Here is an 18,144-nt window from a genome sequence, read left to right on the forward strand (position 1 = left end):
CGGGGAGGCGGCATTGTGGGGGAAGTACAGTAATTCTTAGCTCAGTTCTCCATGAAGCTGTGGGAACTTGATTACTGCTTTGCTTCCTTGATTTCATTCATACTCATCACCTCCATGTTTTTGAACCATTAGTGTTATGGAACAGGCTATAACACAATGGTTTCTCTTAGAATTTGATCCATAAAGCTCTTAACGACTCAGCAGGACAGCCAAGGAAAGAAGTCCAGAGTCCATGACTGAAGTAAACAACAGATGCTATGAAGCTGTGGGAAGGAAAAGATTTGTAATATCAAAAGGAATTTCAAATTGCAATCTCTGTAGTGTAGTTGCTTTAAGAGAGGAATTGTGATGGTCTGCTCTGTAATAAGTTTAAAAGAAACAAAGCAAAACAGAGCAGACTTACAGCATTTTTTTGTAGATTACATACTGAAATGTATGGGTTAGTCTCCAAAAATTGATGCCAAATTTCAGTCTTCAGTCCTTCCTCTGTTTGCCATTTGAGCCAGTTTCTATTTGGCACTTTTCAGAGATCTCATATTTTATCTTATCATACACAATCAGCTCTAGGATAATGGGAATTGCAGTCATTACACTTCGGAAAAATAAGTATCTTTCTCCAATAAAATGTTTACCATTGCTCATTTATTGCTGTATTGTTGCAGCTAAACCTTAACTGTGCAGGGGAGAATGGAGAGTAAAATTAAACTACACAGTAATTGCTATGCAGATTAAAGGAAACGAGAGACGCCCTTTTTAGACAAATCAAATACATGTACAATACTAATCTAGGGCTATATATGGGTTGCAAATATCTGAATGCAAAACATTTCAGCCTGGCAGCAAAGCATTAGTTTGATGCTATCTAGTGGTCGTCACAATTCCTACACCAACAATCAATAGATCAGTATTTTTCACTCTTGATATTTTGGGAATTGAAGTCCAAACATCTTAGCGCTATCAGGAGTGAGAAATACTTGACCAGAGGGAAAAAGGAGAGCGTGAAACGAAGAGAAAATCGTAACGAGAACGTTCTCTAGGAGATTTCAAACTAAAGCGCGGTTCCAGGTCCCGCCTCTCCGACGGAAATAGCGAATCAGAAGGCGCACATTTAAAAAGAATCTCCTCTTCTGTTCTCCCTCGCCCTATTGGAGGTGGGGAGAGGTGTCCGTCAATCGTTCTCCTTCCGGAGATATCCCTTAATCCGGGATCTCCCGCCAGCCAAGATGGCGGCGTCCGAAGGCGGCGAGATGGTGTGGAACCGGTGGGATGTGCCTTGGCCGGCTTGCAATTCCGCCGAAGTCGTGCCGACTGAACATGCTTCAGGTTAACGGAGAGCTTTCAACGCGGAACATCTTTGCAATTCGCGTTAAATTTGAGTGATAGACAAACACGCTTGCTGCGGAAGTTCCTGCCTTATCTTTTCTTTCCTTTTTTTTTGAAATGTAGTTTAACTAACAGACTTTTGGGTGGTGGGACTAAATTATTATCTAGCAGATTTGAGCTTGAGCCAACCTAAAATATGCATAAAAGCCTCATTCCGTTAATAAAATCTTACAGTTTTTGCGTGTAAAGGATTGTAATTTTTTTTCTAATGGATTTTAGTGGAAGCATCTTCCCCTCAGTGCTAAATGAGGCGTGTCTATATTTAACTGATGATTTAATACTCTTAGGTTTTTCGAACTTTCTTTTTTTATTATTGAAAAGTTTTACAAAATTTTAATAATAAACCCCACCTCCCCATCAACCCTCCCCCCCCCGACTTCCCAAAGCAGAATACAGGGTATTACATATAGCAATCTTATGCAAACATATGCTAAATATATTACAGGGTTAACGAACCTTCCACCCTTTAACTCCCTTATAACAAAACTAAAGTAATTATAATAACACTTCTATAATTGTTAAAAATTATTCATATGCTATTTGAAACTTTTTAGTCCCATATCTGTTCTGAATATAATCAATCCATCTTTTCCATTCCAAAATATATTTTTCTTGTGACTGTTCTTTCAAATATGCTGAAACTTTTGCCATTTCAGCTACGTCCCTTACTTTAAGTATCCATTGTTCTATTGTAGGTAAATCTTTCTTCCAATGTTGCGCCACCAGCAGTCTGGGTGCCGTTATTAAATGTAACATTAATTTAGTTGCTATAACAGTAACAGGTTTTTCGAACTTTCGATTAATATGGGGTTAATTGATTAAACTGGAGTTAACTTGAGGAACGAAACTCGTAAACGTGCACAACTGAGAAAAAAACACAAGCATATTCGTACTGCATGAAGTCACCTTTTGGTGAAACCGTTCACTGTAACGCAAACCCAGAAAATTGGGTTAATTGAATGAACTATCATGGTTTAATTAAACATGCATAAATGTGCCATGCAAAAAAACCAGCACCTATATATGCAGCAAGTATCTGGACTTTCATGGTAGGAAGTAAGCAAAGTAGCTGAAGGATACAAGATCCTGGACAGAATCCAAATAAATTGCTGGAAGGAAAAATTTCCTTAGTGCAGAAAGCAGATTCATAACACCACAGCTTCTTTGGTAATCTGCTGCAGACAAATAACTCTGGGTTTCCCCACACTACCAAGTATAGCTCTCTTGAAGAGAGACTATGCAGGGAAGATGGAAAAAAAAATTTAGTTGTACAATGTTATAATAAATCTACTTTTCCCAAAGCTTTATTTTGTTTCATTATTTGTGCTCCATTGATTTTTTTAGGGGATGTACATTAAATTTATACTAAAGAGGTGTGGCAAAAAAATTAACCCCTGAACTAACTGATACTGGAATTTGAGATCCACTTCCTTTGTTACTGGTTTATTGAGTGAATTTTTGCAGCTTCCTATTGATGCCTATGTTTATATTTTCTAGTGAGATGCCTTTCAACTGTTCTGAAGACGTGTGGGACTGTTGACAGCATGTTAAACAGCAAAATGCTGGTTGCAGAACAGAGCCTTCTGCATTCAATCATTTATAATTATCATAATCAGATGATTCATCAAAAGGCATATGGGAGTCTTAAACAGGTTGGTGACCTTTTTGGAAATCTTGATTAAATCTTGTTACATTTTAAGCTAGTTATTAGGTTTTGGGATTATGTTACATTTTAAATCTGTAGGAACCATGCATATATGGCATCCAGCTTTAGGGAATCAAGGACTTCCATTAATCAAAAATGCTGAATTTGCCCATTATGTCATCTTTAGTAGAGGAATTCTTTAAGGAGGAGCAAAAAAAAGCCAAAAGTAAGACTAAAAAAAGACTTAGCTAGCTATAGCCCAACGCTTAGAAGTTTATATTTTTGCCATGGGAATTATGTAATACTGACTGTAAGGATTTTGCACCTGCTATATTTATTTTGTAAGGGATGCGGTGGCTCAGTGGGTTAGGACGCTGAGCCTGTCGATCAGAAGGTCGGCAGTTTGGCGGGTCGAATCCAGAGTGCCGCGTAACAGAGTTATTTGTTATTTGTCCCAGCTTCTGCTAACCTAGCAGTTCGAAAGCACGTAAAAATGCAAGTAGAAAAATATGGACCACTGCGGTGGGAAGGTAACAGCGTTCCGTGCGCCTTTGGCGTCTAGTCATGCCGGCCACATGACCACGGAGACATCCTCAGACAAGTGCTGGCTCTTCGGCTTCGAAACGGAGATGAGCACCGGCCCCTAGAGTCAGAAACGACTAGCACGCATGTGCGGGGGAACCTTTACCTTTTACCTTTATATTTATTTTATTTTGAATCTGTAAATCATTTCAACTAAATAGAATGCATTGGTTCTGCAGAAAGCTTGTTTGCTCAATTTTGGGACATGTAGAGATTGTTTCTGTTCACTAATTGAAACACTATACTGAAATTTATTTTTGAATAAGTTAGGAGTGCTCGCAAGTATATATGCTAGAGATACTATATAGTGCATGTGAAGAATCTGGTTCTTAATACAAGGTTATGAAAAACATTGATTCATTTATACCTAGAGCTAAGCACATTTATTGGAAATAATGCAGTTTGCTTGCTTTTTAATATAGGCCAGTAAGCAACATTTTTTACCTTCATAATTTCAGGTAGAACAATGCTTGAAACGTTTAAATTTAATGAATCTGGAAAAGTTGATTCAAAAAATTGCTCAGATGGGCCTCATGTAAGTAGTTTGTTAACATGACCATGTTTCTGTAGTTTTATTAATGCAGATTGTCCTTGAAATATGACTGTAATGGGCACATGTCACAATGGTTATTAAGCAAAACAGCCTCACTTACCCTTACCCCGTACTCTTTCTGATGCAACCATTAAATGAAAATTGTTAAATAGATCATAGGGTGCCTTGGGTGAGGGAGATCCTGAGTGGCTTTTTCAAGTCGTCTGCCCTGAGCCAAGGTTACTTCCACCCCACCACCCCACCCCAGGCACCACATGCTACACTTCTCTCTGGGGTCCTCGTAGTCCTTCAGCTTCCTTTCCACCCAGAAAGCAAAAGACAACAAGCTGTCTGGAGTTTGCAAACTCCCAACTGCCTTCCCATCCAGCAAGCGAGGGGAAGTCAGTCCATCCAGAGTTTGCAAATTCCAGCAAGCAAGGGAAGGTCATCTGCTTCACGGAATACAAAGATCACACCCATTTGGAATTCCTTAAAACAGCTACAGCTCTTCCTGACACAGGTAGTTCTCAACTTACAACCTTTTGTTTAGTGACCAAAGTTACAACAGCACTGAAAAAAGTGACTGATGACCATTTTCCACACATCATTGCAGCATCCCCGTGGTCATGTGATCAGAATTCAGGCGCTTGGCAACTGCTTCATATTTATGATGGTTGAATTGTCCTGGGGTCATGTGATCACCTTTTACCGTCTTCTGATAAGCAAAGTCAACAGGGAATCCAGGTTCACTTTACAACCATGTTACTAACTTAACTGTAGTGATTTACTTAACAAGGGTGGCAAGAAAGGTTGTAAAATGGGGCAAAACTCAATTGTTTCACTTAGCAACAGAAATTTTGGGCTCAATTGTGTTGTAAGTTGAAGACTCCTTGTACAGTGTGGCTACCATCTGTAGCTACCATGTGATCTAGAAACAGTTCATTTGATTTAAAGAGTTGCAGACAGGTGGTATTGCATGGTCTGTGTCATTAACATTAGTTACCGTATCAGCTTGTGACGAAGCAGCAGAGAGTAGCATTCAAGCGCATATACATTTTCTCCTCTATTTTAAATAGAAAACAGAGATCTGAAAATTCTGCAGAGTCCTTGGTCCCCAGCCAGCCTGTAATAGAAGTTGTTCTGGTGAAGATACTGGGTAGTTGCAAGCTTATACTACGTTTACTTGAATGTTCTTGTACGGCATTTAGGTATCCTTCGAAAAAAATATTTTTATAGCTGTTATTATCCTGTTCATTACTGGCTGTGGTGCATAATTTTTCTGGTCTTAAGTTTTTGCAGTCCTCTAGCATCATAATTTAGTATAAATGACTTTGATTTTTATTGAATTAAAAATGTAAATAACAAAAAAGTAAATGTGTTTTAATGTTAACTGTATTAGGACTGAGTTCACTGAGTTGAGTAACTGTAAAATAAACATTTAACTTGGATTTCTAACTTTTGGGGAAATATCCAGCCTTAACCAACTTGTTTCTCAGTTTAATCGCTAAACATCTTTGTTTGGAAGAGTATGTATTGTTCAACACTTTGATTCTGGGGTTGCTGAGTCGGTTATGGTATGTACATCTCTTAAACATTTTTATTGTTTCATTTCTAATTATTTGTTTACATGTTTATAACAAAGATTTTGCTTAACCACTTTCTTACTAATTAGATGTGGGGGGGCATACCAATGAGTATCGTACCACACTGCAATTTATAAAGTTCCAACTGCATTTATTGCTATGGTGGACCCAGGAAAAGTGGTGGGTGAAGGAGATTAAATGGCATCATCAGAAACTCTGAAGCTTTGTTTCAGCTGGGATGGGAAAAAGGAACATATTTTTTTTATAAACATTTATTTATTTTTCCCTAGTTGATTTTGAGTGGAAGAAACTTAAATAAGGCAGGTGGAGTTAGTGTAGAAATGGTTGTGGGCACTGGTTATGTGTAACGGGTTTTATATGCAGATCCAGATCCCTTTTCTCCAAATGCTCAATTTGGGGATCTTCTTTCTATGCAAAACAATGTCTGGTGGGATACCTTAATTCCAATAAACTTTTAGCGGTATACAGATGGCTTTGGACCATATGTACTGCCCAACCATTGGAATTCATTTTTCCCAAAAAATGGAACTGTAGTCTTTCTCAGTGTATTAGAATTGCTCCATTATCTGGTAACTGGATCTCCTTTGTTTCAGATAAATAAAGTTGCCAGACATTCTGGCCAAAGTAGACAGCTCACTTTTCTATCCATCTACCTTTCTTTGCTTTTGGTTAGTGAACATAAATTCTGCTTCATGTGTGCGTGTGTTTTGTCTCATTAAGTAAGGCTCATAGCATTACAGATCCTTACGCTAGTAACTAGCAGTTTCAAAATTCCTGGGATACCCCTCTAAAATTTAGAAGCTACTCACCCCTTGTAAGTAACAAACCTCTTTGACTTTTTCTTCAGGATTATTGTTAATTTTATTGCCAAAGTTGATTGTGAGTCAATACTGGTTAATTCATACTGAATTGGAGAGCTTAGTGAAAATGAGAAGTAAATATGGAATTATGTTAGCCAATATCAAACGTTACGTCTCTTTGTGTTTTTCCTTTATTCTAGGATTCTTTATAGGGCTGTATTAAAAAAACTTAGTACGTTGTATAAGGATCTCTTTGAATTGCTTCAAGAAGTAGCAAAAATGCACCAAAGGCCATATATTAAAGGATTTGTCTTTCCTTCTGAAATAAACTCTTTTCTGGAAACCAGTTATTTAGAGATTAAGAAGAAAATGCCTAAAAGATTTATAGAAAGGAAAACTGGCACTGGATGGATGAATACATTGTTTTCGGTACATAAGACTGCATCCCAGTCTCAGAATCTGAACGTAGCTCTTCCTCCAGCAGTCAGGAAAAAAAAGAAGAAAAGGAGGAAAGGTACCCCAACTATTTCTGATATTGGAAAACCAGTTTTGATCAACAGACCTAATCAAGGTAATGGCTGCTTAATTTACTTGAATATTACGAACAGTCTCACACATGCTTATATTATATGACAGCATAATATACAATTTTTTTAGGCTTTTATAACTTGTATTGAAATGGAAGATCTGTGTTGATTATATTTTCTCTTAATAGTGGAGAATGCCTGAAAATAAGATGAGCGAAAGGTGGGGAGGGATAAAAATGGCAAATGCTCAGATGTTTCTTTGGACTATTAAATATCTACTGGCGGGAATTCAGGATATCCATTCAGGAATTCAGTGACGATTACACTAACGTACAAAATAATTTATTAAATTTGCATGTTGTGCAATTCCCCATTCTCTGCCCCAGCCTACAATTAAAAAATTGCAATAAAAGTATTAAAAGATGGCATGCATGACGGATAAGATAGAATGAAGCGAGGACTCTCACTGTCTCTCTCCCATGCCTGGGTGAAAAGTCAGTTTTGTTTTTGTGAAAAACAGCAGATTGGCGGAAATCCAAATCATCAGAGAAACCTCATTCTAGAGGGAAGGTGCTGCTACAGAAAAGGCATGTTTTGGAGATCCCACTATATATTGGTAATGAAAGGAACCTGGAGTATGCTGATCTTGAAAGATCGAAGTGGCCCGGCTGATATTGTAGCAGATTCCTTGATTTAAACCTATTGTTGTTCAAGATTATTTACCTGCTTTTAGTTTTATCTCTGTGTCTTTTCTTTTAGATCTTGCAGAGAAGTTGAAGTTTGATCTGAAGACATTATGCAAATATCCTAATCCTGTGTCACAGGAGGTGTGTTCCATTCCGTTCTTGCATGCTATAGGCTTGTAATTTTTATTTATATTTGATAGCCAGTTTGATATAGTAAAAACATCAGAATAGAACTGGGAAATCATGAGTTCTAGTCTTACCTTAGGCACAAAGCCACCTGGGTGGCTTTGAGCCAAACACTTTCTCTCAGCCCAGGGAAGGAGGCAATGGCAAACCACTTCTGAAAACCTTGCCAAGAAAACTGTGGGGACTTGTGCAGACTGTCTGCAAGAATTGGACATGATTGAATGGAAGGAAAAACAATTTTACCCCACATTTATTTTGGATCAGCTAAAGGCAATGTACATAACTAATGTGCCTGTCTCCTTTTTTATCCATTACAACCCTATAGAAAGAATATCTGACCCATAATCATCCACCTGGCACAGTCTCTATTGTTTTTCTTTAAATGTCATAACTATCTGTGCTTTGTAATTTCTTATGTATGTGAATAAACACATTCATCTATCTCCTTTGTAAATAGGTTTTAGTGATTTAATTAAGTTTGTGTAATGGAAATTTTTTCCATTGGATGTGGATTTATAGCATCTCAAGAATATTTTGGGATAGTTGATTATAGCTTGATGGTCAGAAAGACACTTTCATGTGGAAAGCTTCATTTTAATTCCTGTCTCATTCTTGTTTGGTGTCTTTAGAACTTATGAAACCTTTGAAGGAATCTACTCCTAGTTAAAATAAGCAGCACTAATCAGTTGTTTAATTTGGTCCTAGACAATTTCATAAGCTAATCAGATCATCTGTAGAATTTTCTTGGTCACAAGAAATAGTGAATTTTTTTTAATATGAAGAAGAGATGACATTTCAGTTATCCTAGAAACTACTTTGATATGCATTTTAGGAGGCCATTCAAAAAGCAAATTTCGAAGACTCCAGTGAGACATTTGTTCATGGTTAACATTTGTCTTTGTACAAACTCTAAACCATTTAAAGTGGTTAAATCTATCTATTTAGTTTTTCAATGTCTACGTACTTTTTAGCCAAAGATGCTGAATCTTAAAGTTTATTCTAAGTCTTAGCTTTTTAATTAGTGTTTTACAATGTTAATTTTTTACTACTTTATTTCAGAATTCTAAATTCAGTAATATGCTTCCTGAGTCAAAGAAAATCGCATCTATTTCTTCTAAAGTCCTGAGATCTCAGCATCTTCGCTCTTTTGTGTCCAAGTTTAAAGAAGTGCAGTCCTTTGAAGAACTATCTGAAACACTGAAAGCAACAATTACCTGGTGTAAAAACAGTAAATTTAGATCAGGGGCTTTCTTCTTAGGAATGAAGCTTTTAAAAAGCAAGAGGCTGCAGCATGTGGAAGCCCAAGGTTGCAGGTGTGTAGGATTGTTAGTCCTGGTCTTTCCATACCTTCTAAATGGGCTCTGTGTAATCCTGAAATATAAGTGGTCCTTGTTTAGCGACCACTCATTCAGCAATTGTTCAGAGTTACAGTGGTGCTTAATGAGGGGGACTTAGCACCAGTCCTGTTGTGGCTATCGTAGCATCCCCATGGTCACATGATCGAGATTTAGGCATATGGCAACTAGCTCTCAATTACAAGGACTGCAGTGTCCTGTGGGTCACATATTGACGTTTGCAACCTTCCCTGCCATCTTCCTACAAGTAAAGTCAGTGGGATATCTGGCAAAGGTTGCAACTTGCTCCTGCCTTTTGTTCAGGGGAGCCCCTCAGCAGTATGGGGGCCTTATATCCATACTGATAACAGTACTTGTCCAATCACCCACTTGCCTATACTTCCTAGTGCTTGCCTGCAGCATCTGCCCTCCCATGCTCCACAGCCCCCATCCACCTGGGCATAATCTGATGCCCACCAGCAGTGTCCGCCTATAGCTCTCATCCACCAGCCTGCTTGTCTGTCTCACGTTTCACCAGGTATTTTTGGATCCATGACTTCCCATTATCAATTCAGAGAACTGGAAAGTTTGAAAACCTCTTTCTTTAGAGAACTATAGATTCTCCAGTCCCAGATGGATGCTAAAAGTATTTGATTTCCATATTTGTAATACAGAAATGATGAAACTTCTCTTTCAGTGCATGTTAATAAAATTAAACTGCATGAATAGTGTTGGGAGCATGCATTTGCATTCATAGCATTAAGCTTTGATTAGTGGGTAAAGCTCTTCCAAGTTCGCTAGAATTTTGTTCATGTGAAAGAACTGGAGTAATCTAAATGACACTTGGTTTTACAGACTGTTACATCAAACATTGCTCTTTGCTGCTTTAACTGCTCATCTTTTTTCTCTTACAGATTGCAGCGGAAGCTTAAATGTGTTAAAGCCACTATCTGTAAATATCTTACACTCCATAGTTGCAGAGAGAGACCCATGCAACTTCTTAGAGGAAGTCCCCAGCGAAATAGTAGACTGTCACGGAAGCAGAGCTGTGTTTCACGGACTACTTCTGTACATAGAGGAGGTCCTGTATCTCCTTTCCTCAATCAGACTTTGGACTCCAGTGGTACAAAGACTTTTGAGGACAGTATCCATGATGGCATTTCTGTCCCTGCAGTATTGGAAAATCACCCAACCCATATACAGAAAGAAGTCATTGATCAGAAATATGACATTGATGATATTTTTAAAGTTATAGGTCTCTAGGGCTACTTTTTGTTAAGTAATCAAAAATGTTCAGTTGTGTTACTTCTATTTCATTATAGCAAACGCAGACAGCTGTTCTTAGGTTTTGAGGTTTCCTTGAAGTTGTTGAAAAGCAAGTTCTAATTGTTGGTGGACTGATTTGAATCATCCCTCAATTATTTATTTTTACAGCAATGTTTTATATCTGAAGAAGTGTTGCTACAGATCATCTGAAACTTAAGTTGGAGCACTGCCAAACCAATGCTGCTAAGAATACTTGAGTAACAGTGTCCTCAAATAATTCATTGGGGTGAATGAAGTGGGGACGATGGAGGGAAAGAGCACTAAAGTGATAAAGTGTCTTCAGAGCTATAGCAAATACCTGGAACCAAAAGATCACTTTGCAATATTAGATGGCTGGAGGAACTATCCATTTTTAAATATCAATAAGAATCTGGCTGTGAATTATACTTGGTATTCTGGTGGCCAGTCCTAGTATGGGGCAACTTGGAGAAGTCCCAGGTAATGTTTTATCTCAGAAAGAAAGAAAAAATCCTTACTTCTTGAAGAAGGGGGAAAGCATTCATTATCTATGACATGTTTATCTTTTCTATAACGGCACAAGACTAGTCACTGATAAGGAACAAATTCACATAATATTTAAAAAATTGTTCTATGCAGTTTAAATCTACAAACTTTTGAGCCAATAGTTATAACCTATCAAAGCTACAACAGTAAAGATTCATAGACTTACAAAAAAGAAACTGAAAAATCACCACTAAAAGCCGCGAGACTAAACTGTATGTTTATATTTTTTATAGTACAAGATTATCATGCCCTGATTCCAAGCTTTATTGGTATTTCCTTCTCTAACAGTACAGTGAAACAGGGTTTCTGTTTATTACTGTCTTCTGTTTATTATGCTTTATTGTTTGCCTAAAGTTACTTGGACTATTGAAGTGCCTTATAAGTTGAATAAATACCTGTAATTTGTTAATAACTTTTTTCATATCCATCTCATTTTCTTACATACATGCAGAATGTAACTTCAGTTAGTAACAAAGAACACAAATACATTTTATTAATTTAGCATCAAGTGGTTCAGCTAATTTACTGCTCAATTCCTCAGAACATTTTCTGAAGTAAATGTGTAATTCCTCTCTATAAATAGCTCTAGTGAGCCTCTATTCCCCTCTGTTACTTTTGCTGATTTTGTAGTGGTTGCCATTGTAATATTGTAATCCAAGGTGAAAGTCTGTCAATTGCAAGGGAAAAGAGTAAATAGTCCACCTCCCCCCCATTGTTTTGTCTTCCCATGCCCTTAATACTTTAATCATAGACGGCACTCCCATAGTTAAAGTCAGCATCATCGTCTGGCTCGTATTTTTTCATTTTATAAAATTCACCAATAATCTGCACTTTTTAATGGCAATATATATATATAATTCCCATAAAGGTCCAGCTCAGTTGTCTATTTTAATTCCAAGTTTTTTCAAAAGCACTTTCACTGAAAAATCTTTTAAAGCTTTAAAACCATTAATCTGTTTTAAACTTTCTTATAGCTACTCTTTTAAGTGTTTTGCCAAAAGTTTTTAAATTTTGATTTTTTTCATTTTAATACAGAAAAATGTTGATGCAACAAGTGGAATTCTCTTATCCTATCACTCACAAAATCTCTTTAGCTATAAATTATATTCAAAAGCATTTAAGAAATTAGGCTTGTGCAAACCTTTTGTCCATATGAACTGCCCTTACAGCTATGGACATAGCTAACTCCCAGCTGCTCACAAAAACCTCACTTCCTGCATTTTACTCATAAGGAACAGCTGTCCGGAATGTAACTGGGTGCACACAATCTCTCCTTTTTATAGAAAGACAGTGCTGGAATTTAATGTCTGGCCACCATGGTTGCTGCAATGCTATCTCCACTCTTTTAGAGAGATTTAATCTGCCATAAGTCTTCACCAGAAGTCCATTTTCTTATGTTAAGTTCCTATCCATATAGACTCAACCTTGATGGCCCAGCAACTATCACTGACATAATGCATAAATTTATAGTTTCACTTTAATCCTTTTCAATTAATCCTGTCAGATTAGCTCAGTCAGAATAAGCTTTGTTTCTGCTTGCTAATATTTGTACTCTGCTGTGAAAGAGGTTATCTTTTAGTTTTACAACACTAAATGAAGCATGGAGAAAAGAAAGATCAATTTAGAAGTACTGAGATTTATGAGCATATTTTTTAAAATAAAGTTTGATAGGAAGGATAGAGGTAAAAGATAATAGTTATGTGGCCCTTAGAAATTTTAGTAACACTTGAAAAAAAATGAGCTAAATAAGAATATAAACTGCGAGTTATGACACTCAAATGATTGCAGTCTAATAAATGCACATAAGGAATAATGTCCAAGAATATTTTAGCATTTTAAAGAGAAGCAGCATAATATAATGAATATCTTAAAACAGTCCACAATTTAAATATTTCAGTGGGCAGCAGTGTTCTGAATTATTTTTCACTGAGCTTCCTTTTATAGAAAGGGTGAATCAAAATGAGATGAGCTCAAAAAAGGCCTCAAGAGCCATAATTCGCTTCATCAAATGCTTTTCGAGCCCGTTTTAATTCTTCATTCATTGTTAACAAGTCCTTCACACGAGCAAATTTTCGTGGATCTTTACGAATCAAGAAGACAATATCTTCAACCTGTACTCGACCTTGTCGTCCAATTGACATTGCTTTGTGGGTCTATTGTGCAAAAAGAAAATCCATTTCAATTAAATCAAATTAACAAAGACATTTTCTTCAATGCTACTGAGTTGTGCACAGTATTTAGGCAGTATACTTGCTTATGAAAAAGAAACTAGGAGCTGATTATCCACTGACTTTGTGGCTGAAGGGAGACTAAAACCAGGATAGTTCTGCTTTTAGTCCAACACTTGAATCACTACACTACTTGGTTCATTAATAGTCTGAGAACCAGTTTGGTACACTTATTAAGGTATTAGCCCAGAAAACAGGATACTGCATTGTACTCCTTCCTTAGACATGAAATCCAGCTGGAAGACTCAGCCGGTCAGTCTCGGCCCAACCCATCTCATAAGACTATTATGGGAAAAATAGGAGGAGGTAGTAGTATTAGGTATATTTGCTGCTTTGAGTTACTTATAAAGTAATGAAAGAGGGGGAGGAGGTAAAAATGTAAAACAATTTGTTACTGGAAGTTTACTGGGTCATAATAGCTTTTATATGTGTCTCAACTCAGTTTTACATAAAACAGGGCTGCAAGGAAAACAAAAGCCTAAATATTATTATTATTATTATTATTATTATTATTAGTAGTAGTAGTAGTAGTAGTAGTAGTAGTATAAATATTGCATCTGTTGCATCAAGTGTCTAATAAGTACTAACATATTATAAGAACCTACCATTTCTGTGATGAATTCTATGACTAGATCCTCAAGAATATCCACAGACTCTGTGTAAGGATTCTGATCATCTCCAAATCCATACATCATACATCTCACTGGAATTAAGAAAGCAAAAATCATCTGCAGGAGGACACTGAATGCAGCAGCTTGGAAGACTTATGGTCTATATAATTATTCACATTCTTCTAAATTCTCCAATCAAGCTAATTGTAATGGTGTTTTTAAATAAATCTACTGGGGAACGTGTAGTTCATCTTGTAAGGGAAAACAATGCTGAAACTTTAATATTAGTATTTGAAAGATCATTTTAATAGAACATGTTGAAGGAGGAACATTCTGAGAAAAGCCCCTGCCACTTCCATGAATAAATTAGCCAACAAGTTCTAAAGTCCAATTTATGGTTCAGGAAATTATACCACTTACATTATAAGCTTTAGTACAACACTAATTTTTCACAGAAATGGTATTTTACAATGAGAAGCTTGGAGAGGCTTACTGTTAAAAAAGTGGGCTGAAAAGCAGACTGCAACCTTAGAACTGTCATGGAAGTGTTAGCAAATGCAACCCCCAAAAATACAAATATATTGAACTGTAGTAAAAATCAAATATTTTAAGTACGTAGTAGTTGGTGCATAGTTGTTCATCACTATCTCACTGCAAAACCAACTAGCAACGAAAGACATCTTACGTGACTTCATAAAATGTGAAACATTATTCAATGGATATTTCATTCGCTGTGCTACAAATTGTATCAAATGACACATGAGCAAATGTGAAGGATGTTAAATATACTTAACCATTTCAATTTCTTTTTACTTAGTAATGCAGATTTGATAGGATATAGATTCTAGACATAATCATTCAATAATTCACAGTAATACTGACATTCGAAAAGTGTACCACATAGATACCGGTAAATGGATTCTTCAAAAGTGGAGGCTACAAAAGGATTAAGTTCCTCACTACCTGTGAGAACATAGAAAGCTGCCTTATAAAAAATTAGGTCATTAAAACTAATATCTCTATTTCTTACACTGACAGTTCTTTGGTATCTTCAGCATACAAATCATCTACTTTACTCTTACTTGTAGGCTGACATCAACTTACATTCTTTGGAGAACAACCGCTTCCTTTTTCCCTGTCCACCATCTGACCCTCCTCCTGTTTCTTCAGTATCTTCTTCAAACTATAGATAACAAATCCAAAATTAGGATTAAAAAAAAAGGCATACCCTAAAATTTAGCTAAGAAACAAGGAGTCTAAAATTATTAGGATGGTTAAAAGCAGAGAGACAGCAAAGGGTTTTAAAAATATCTCTTGAAGTTGGGGGAATAAACAGTATAATATGAAAATAGGTTTACTGTAAACAAATATGAAATTATGCTTACAGACATAAAAATCAACCCTTCACATTGATCTCAGCTAGAACCTTGGGGTGCTACAAGCAAAGTTCATAAAAACATCAAATATGGCAACTGAAAAAGGCATATTCCATGCTACATATCATTTGAAGAATCTAAAATAAAACTTATCAACAGAGTACAATAATGCCTTTATAAAAATATATAGATAGGGACAACTCTATGTACTCATAATTCTTAGCACAGGGCTGTGCAGCAATTTGGAATGAAAGGAGAAAAGGTGATTCTTAGCTTGTGTTGGTACTTGTGTTGCACATATTGAAAACTCCTTAACCTGAATCTTGCTGTGCAACTCCAAGAAAAGATGCATATAATTTGACAAAATGCCAATAAAAGATGCAACATAACTGCTCATATTCCAAATCATTTGTTCCACTTTGAATACAGATGTTTATTCTAATATATTTCAGCATGTAAAGGTACTGATCTGTTTGAGCTGCTCTAAAACTAATTAGAAAAAATAGTAGTTTCTAAACAGTAGTTTCTATTAAATATGCTGACTATATATAAAACCTCATATAATAGAAACAGGTTGCTAAAAACCATTGAGGTTGTGTTCCATTTTCTTAAATTTTGTGAGTTTCTCATAGACATCCAAAATATCTAACACTCCGAGTGGTGGGAAAACAGAAAATATAATTTTTAAAAAAATATTTTTTGCAACATCTATAAGTAAAACAAGCTTTATTTATAGTATTTTTGCCCTTCACCAACTAATATGAATCAAGGTTTAAATTTACAACCTTATTTATATGCCATGAATCTATGAGAATAAAAAAAAATTGTCCATCATCAAACACATACAGCTGTACCAAACCAAAGGGCAGTCCGGTGGAACAAAACCTATTGTGTATGCATCTTGAATGAGGGAGATTGTATGTTTGATATTAGTTTGCAAAGCATCATGCCACTATGAAATGTGATTCTTCTCAGATGTTTTGGATTTTAACTTCCAACAATTATAGCAAGCAAAGCCCATGGTTACTAATAAAGGAAATGCTAACCAGATGTAATGCAAAGTACAAAAATAATAGTAGAAAGAAGAATCTAAGGATTTGTATGGCGTACATTGCTGGCCCACACCTAGTACACGTTAATTCCACAATAAACTTCCTTAACAACCACTTAACTGGGATGCTACAGGGCTCCTGCCTTGAGCAGAGGGTTGGACTAGAAGACCTCCAAGTTCCTTTCCAGTCATATGATTCTATGATCTATGCAATTACTGGGAATTGCCTTGTATTTATAGAAGGATTACATCAGAAAATGTAAAACCAAATTCAAGTTTATCTACCTGTAAATCTTATAATGACCAGGGAATCTAATTGCCAGTTTTGTTTGCATAAAATGAATCGAGATTGGAATCCTACATTCCGAAATCCAGTGAATAAAACATTTCATTTGGATTTATTTCAAGTGAATTATTTTACAGCATCTTAGTACAGGTTTTCCCTGCTCGTTTTTCAAAATGATGCGCTGTCACCAACGAACAGGATCTAGCTTTTAATGAGAATAATACCCAATAAACCCTGGATTAAAACTTCAGGCTTCTCCAACCGATGTGTGCGACTGACTCCAGCATCCCCGTGAAATTTAGGGGAAGCGGGAGGCGCCACTTTCCTTTTCCAGCAGCTGCCACTCCGGCCAGCATCCCAGTTGGTCCTTAATCACGGTTTACATCTTTTAGGCTACTCAACACCTTATGCTTCGGCTTCACTTACAGGTGGGTCCTCTTCCTCGTCGGCCATGTTAGCATCAGGAATTACCTCTTTCCAGTTACAAAATCAAACACCGCTTCTGACTAGCAACTCTTCCCCTCCGCTTCAATCAGGAAGGCTAACGTTCAACTGCGCATGCGCCTTTTAGCAAATGACTATAACAGGCCTTCGGTTCCTCTTCCACCGGCTTCATTGGGCAAGTCACGCATGCGCAACCTTTAGAATGGCCAGCATTCGAAGGTATTTTCCGGAGGCTTTCACATCTGGTTGGAAGCATCTGCGCGGACGCCGTAGAGCAGCCAACAGATGCAGAAAACGCGCACTCGGGGCTGCCTGCCCTCTTGTAATCATCTGGATCTTTCCAGCCCTGATTTATAGCCCTAATGTTTAGGTAGAAGGAGAAAAGTAGCTTTCAAATATTAAACAATACGTGATAAATTAAGTCAGGTTTGCTGTTTTGATTTCTCTACCTAAGGTACGTACCACTTTGCAGTGTTCCAGTTTTATAAATACAACGCTATGTTTGGCTTAATGGAGTGCTGTATACGTCAAAACTGAGTTCATGTAATAATCCTATATAAATCAGGAGAAATTTGGCTTAATGTGTTATGTAAACACAGCCACATTTTCTTGCCATTTTCTCTGCCTTTTGCCAAAGTAGAAGCACAAGCTTAACAAATCAAAAGCTATAGACTTGCATCAAAGCTTATTATTATCCTTTATCAGGATAAACATCCTTTATGGTTTTATCTTCTAATATTGACATATTCAGGGAATACCTATCTCCCTGATATTCCATTTCCAACTATTTTGAGTTTATGAAATTAACATATCAGAGCATGTATTAAGATACAACATACCGTGGAATTAATATTGTGAGTACATGTGTGGATGTACGCAGGGTAATGCATATAATCTCTACATGAATGTAAACATGAATTACTTCTTACTGCTTACTGCTCATTTTGAGCCCACAAACTGAACTTCTTTCTGAAAAATCCTGCCATTATTAAATAATTTACCTATTGCATTTGGTCTTAATTCCAAGAAACATAAAGAG

At 36.6% G+C, this 18,144-nt stretch overlaps 2 protein-coding genes across 4 annotated transcripts; one reads left to right on the forward strand and one right to left on the reverse strand.

Annotated features, from left to right (window-relative positions):
• Positions 1-1,157: 1,157 nt before the first annotated feature.
• On the forward strand, positions 1,158-12,028 carry RMP64 (ribonuclease MRP subunit p64). Of its 3 annotated transcripts, none has more exons than XM_083362844.1 (10): positions 1,158-1,323; positions 2,881-3,035; positions 4,069-4,145; positions 5,219-5,350; positions 5,639-5,716; positions 6,747-7,117; positions 7,833-7,900; positions 9,005-9,258; positions 10,194-11,774; positions 11,807-12,028. In XM_083362844.1, exons 1-9 carry the CDS (start codon positions 1,224-1,226, stop codon positions 10,540-10,542), a joined length of 1,584 nt encoding a protein of 527 aa, XP_083218970.1. In that variant the 5' UTR covers positions 1,158-1,223; the 3' UTR covers positions 10,543-11,774; positions 11,807-12,028. The 3 variants fall into 3 exon arrangements, with proteins under 3 accessions (XP_083218970.1, XP_083218971.1, XP_083218972.1); XM_083362845.1 differs by having other exon boundaries at positions 6,894-7,117; XM_083362846.1 differs by lacking the exon at positions 4,069-4,145 and having other exon boundaries at positions 1,203-1,323.
• On the reverse strand, positions 11,834-17,456 carry TAF13 (TATA-box binding protein associated factor 13). The gene is made up of 4 exons (XM_083362860.1): positions 17,088-17,456; positions 15,053-15,131; positions 13,943-14,040; positions 11,834-13,262 (listed from the first exon to the last, which is right to left on the reverse strand). The coding sequence occupies exons 1-4, from the start codon at positions 17,112-17,114 to the stop codon at positions 13,092-13,094; spliced, it is 375 nt and encodes a 124-aa protein (XP_083218986.1). The 5' UTR covers positions 17,115-17,456; the 3' UTR covers positions 11,834-13,091.
• Between the last annotated feature and the right edge of the window lie 688 nt (positions 17,457-18,144).

Source organism: Vipera ursinii, assembly GCF_947247035.1.
Source record: "Vipera ursinii genome assembly, chromosome: 4".
NCBI lineage: Eukaryota > Metazoa > Chordata > Lepidosauria > Squamata > Viperidae > Vipera > Vipera ursinii.

Excerpts from the sequence above, each read along its gene's own strand:
- TAF13 (XM_083362860.1), bottom strand. The coding sequence starts at position 17,114 with ATGGCCGACGAGGAAGAGGACCCACCT. Across the intron at positions 15,132-17,087 it reads ACGAGGAAGAGGACCCACCT|TTTGAAGAAGATACTGAAGA; the intron begins GTAAGTGAAGCC and ends TGTTATCTATAG. Across the intron at positions 13,263-13,942 it reads TAGAATTCATCACAGAAATG|ACCCACAAAGCAATGTCAAT; the intron begins GTAGGTTCTTAT and ends TTTGCACAATAG.
- RMP64 (XM_083362844.1), top strand. The coding sequence starts at position 1,224 with ATGGCGGCGTCCGAAGGCGGCGAGATGGTGTGGAACCGGTGGGATGTG. Across the intron at positions 4,146-5,218 it reads ATTGCTCAGATGGGCCTCAT|AAAACAGAGATCTGAAAATT; the intron begins GTAAGTAGTTTG and ends TATTTTAAATAG. Across the intron at positions 7,118-7,832 it reads GATCAACAGACCTAATCAAG|ATCTTGCAGAGAAGTTGAAG; the intron begins GTAATGGCTGCT and ends CTTTTCTTTTAG.